This window comes from Procambarus clarkii, chromosome 24, assembly GCF_040958095.1.
Source record: "Procambarus clarkii isolate CNS0578487 chromosome 24, FALCON_Pclarkii_2.0, whole genome shotgun sequence".
NCBI classification, from domain to species: Eukaryota; Metazoa; Arthropoda; class Malacostraca; order Decapoda; family Cambaridae; genus Procambarus; species Procambarus clarkii.
In genome coordinates this window covers 7,614,861-7,618,215 of record NC_091173.1, presented here as the reverse complement: position 1 = coordinate 7,618,215, position 3,355 = coordinate 7,614,861, and the positions used below count along the sequence as shown (strand labels likewise).

At 50.1% G+C, this 3,355-nt stretch overlaps 1 protein-coding gene across 1 annotated transcript in view; it reads right to left on the bottom strand.

The window, feature by feature from the left end:
- Positions 1–2,903: 2,903 nt before the first annotated feature.
- Positions 2,904–3,355, bottom strand: part of LOC138368259 (uncharacterized) — a 77,666-nt gene continuing 77,214 nt past the window's right edge. The window contains exon 4 of the mRNA XM_069330812.1: positions 2,904–3,355. This exon is cut by the window's right edge and continues 57 nt beyond it. Coding sequence (XP_069186913.1) covers positions 2,904–3,355 — 452 coding nt within the window.

Below are 3,355 nucleotides of genomic sequence, written 5' to 3'. Positions count from 1 at the left end.
CCTAAAGTACCCAATACTAACTGCAGGTACGTGGGTCCAGTAGCATCCTCGGGCCCATAAGTAACCCCCCACTACTTTAGAAGTAAAACAATACTTCACTATAGAGGTGGTGTACACTTACAAAAAAGGCGACCCTAGACAATATTTCATTAACAAAATAATGCTTTCCGGGAAGATCCATCCACTTGGACTGGTTGATATCTCGATAGCAATGCTTCCTGCAGGCCGACGTTCGATCCTCGACGGTCCACATGATTGAGCACTGTCCGATCCCATCTCCCTGTCCTCATATTCCTTACTGGTGCTTTATATTCATAGTGGCTTATCGCTTTCTCATACTCCTGTTTACCTCCAGAAAGTTACTTTTAGGGAGTTACCAAGATTTTGGGACGTCTCTGACTCCTGGTGATCGAGGACTCCTTGTAGTGTTACCAACCGACAAACAACACCTGATATGATCACTACTCCAACCACACACTAGAAGGTGAAGGGACGACGACGTTTCAGTCCGTCCTGGGCCATTCTCAAGTCGATTGTCGACTTGAGAATGGGTCCAGGACGGACCGAAACGTCGTCGTCCCTTCACCTTCTAGTGTGTGGTCTGGTCAACATACTTCAGCCACGTTATTGTGACTCCTCGCCTGCACTACTCCTACCACGTGCTCTCCCTGCCCACCCCACCCACGCCTTTGTTTACCTTGTATAACCTTTACTTACTGATATATTTGTGTGTGCAGCGTGAGCTGGAAGTTGTGCAGCGGGTTCTGTCCGTGCGGTCTGGAGCTGTTGCCACACACTTGTCTTGAGACGTCAAACATATGAAGAAAACCTGTTTTTGGAGAAGACGTCTCAAATTGACCTCACATAACCTTATTCCTCTCGCCCTGAAGCCCGCTTTCCCTTCCCTTCAGTCTCTTCTTTTCGTTCCTCTCCTCTTCTGTTTTCCCTCCCTCTCTCCCTCTGTCTCTTCCATTTCGAACTTTGCCCAATTATTCCCTCCTTCACCATCACTTTCCCAAACCCTCGCTGTCCATCCCTCCCTCTCATCTGTCACTGTTGATGACAGACACTTGTATACGACATCTTTGTCTCAAGATACGAGAGAGAGAGAGAGAGAGAGAGAGAGAGAGAGGGGGAAAAGTAGGGAAAAACAGACCTTGTACACCCCCCCCCCCCCCCCCGGGTGTCAGAGTTTTGTGTGTGGAGAGGAGCTCGGTGATGGGTGCAGGGCAGGGATGGAGGGAGGGAGAGATGGAGGAAGGGATGGTTGGAGAGACAAGGTGCATTTTCTAACCACCGAGAGGGAGAGAAATGTGCTCTTCAACTCGCTCACTCTAACTTGTCACTGTCAATGCAGGTGTGGAGAACCTAAGATATGGCTTTATACATGTGGCTGACAAGTGCCTGGGCCGGCCACATGGACCAGGTTTGAGCAGTGTTGGAGGCGCGGGTGCACAGCCTGGCCGTAAGCAGCCCGCGTCCCTACAATCTTATCCTCCAGGTGTTTGGGGTGAGGAGTGGGCGTTCCGGGCGAGGCAGAAGCATGGGAAGGGACGCCTGGATCTGGAGAAGAGCTCTTACAGACTTTGTTACAAGGGCTCTTGAATACTTTGTTACAGGGGCTCTTGAATACTTTGTAACAAGGGCTCTTGAATACTTTGTAACAAGGGCTCTTGAATACTTTGTTACAAGGGCTCTTGAATACTTTGTTACAGGGGCTCTTGAATACTTTGTTACAAGGGCTCTTGAATACTTTGTTACAAGGGCTCTTGAATACTTTGTTACAAGGTCTCTTGAATACTTTGTTACAAGGGCTCTTGAATACTTTGTTACAAGAGCTCTTGAATACTTTGTTACAAGGTCTCTTGAATACTTTGTTACAAGGTCTCTTGAATACTTTGTTACAGGGGCTCCTGTGAACCTCTTTTTTTACTATGACAAATTAATCAAGAGCAGTTGGCAACGGAGAGATATTACTGCAATTATTTTGTATCAAAGGAATAATTCCTGTATACAGACGTGTTGCAGTAGTGCAGAGAATAACCTTTGTGCATCATGCAAGATATACCTGTGGAAGTGTTCTTGACGAGCAGTCTTTTGGAAACAGTTGAGGTGTGGCTGGCGTGAGTATGGATGGATGGAGAGGTGACCGTGTCAGGATGGCTGCTCGCTACAGTCCTCCAGCGCTCACCACATTTGGTTGATATTGTATACAAAAAGTAGAGAAACAATTGTTGTTTGCGAATAGAGACTATTAGCAGGTGAAGATATGGAGTTTCAACCCTTTTCTGACGGAAATCATGGCACCGTTTTCTAGAAACGTTATGTTTATTGCAAGGAAAAATTGGCAATAGTGCAGCTAACAATTGACATATTGCAGGGAACTATAATAATTAAAGTCGTTATTATGAGGGGGAAAAATAGTTGTCATAATACCGAAGGAAGCAGAGATATTGAAGCTATGATTCTGTAAAACACTTCTACACGTAATAGATAAACTCGGCATAATTTGTCGATAGATAAAACCAGGAGGAATATTTTAGGAGAGCGAGAAGCGTGAGAGGAGTGTGTGGTGGAGCTCCCGGACCCGCCTTCCCTGCAACACATTAACGTCTTGCGTGGAACACCTCCTTGACTTTCTCATTGTTTTATTGAGATTTAGTTAAGTCCCCCCCCCACCCCCCACCCCCCCCCCCCCGCCTCTTTATATGCTGCCATCTTTTCCTGTTAAACAATTTTATCCTCTTTTCCTAATCATATTTTTTTCTGCATATTCCGGTTTCTTTGTCTCTTCTTGTTCCTCTTTTGTTATATTTTTTATTATGCAGATTTCCGGCTAATTCAATTTTTTATTTATTTGTTTTCCTTTTGTTCACTCGAGTACTTAATATTCCTATTTACTACTACTCCTTTCTGTTTCTGTGGTGTTGCGGCCTTGAGCAGCGTGTTACGCCGCCGGGGGGTGGCAGGCCGCCGGGGGGTGGCAGGCCGCCGGGAGGTGGCAGGCCGCCGGGAGGTGGCAGGCCGCCGGGAGGTGGCAGGCCGCCGGGAGGTGGCAGGCCGCCGGGAGGTGGCAGGCCGCCGGGAGGTGGCAGGCCGCCGGGAGGTGGCAGGCCGCCGGGAGGTGGCAGGCCGCCGGAAGGTGGCAGGCCGCCGGGAGGTGGCAGGCCGCCGGGAGGTGGCAGACCGCCGGGGGGTGGCAGGCCGCCGGGAGATGGCAGGCCGCCGGGAGGTGGCAGGCCGCCGGGAGGTGGCAGGCCGCCGGGAGGTGGCAGGCCGCCGGGAGGTGGCAGGCCGCCGGGAGGTGGCAGGCCGCCGGGAGGTGGCAGGCCGCCGGGAGGTGGCAGGCCGCCGG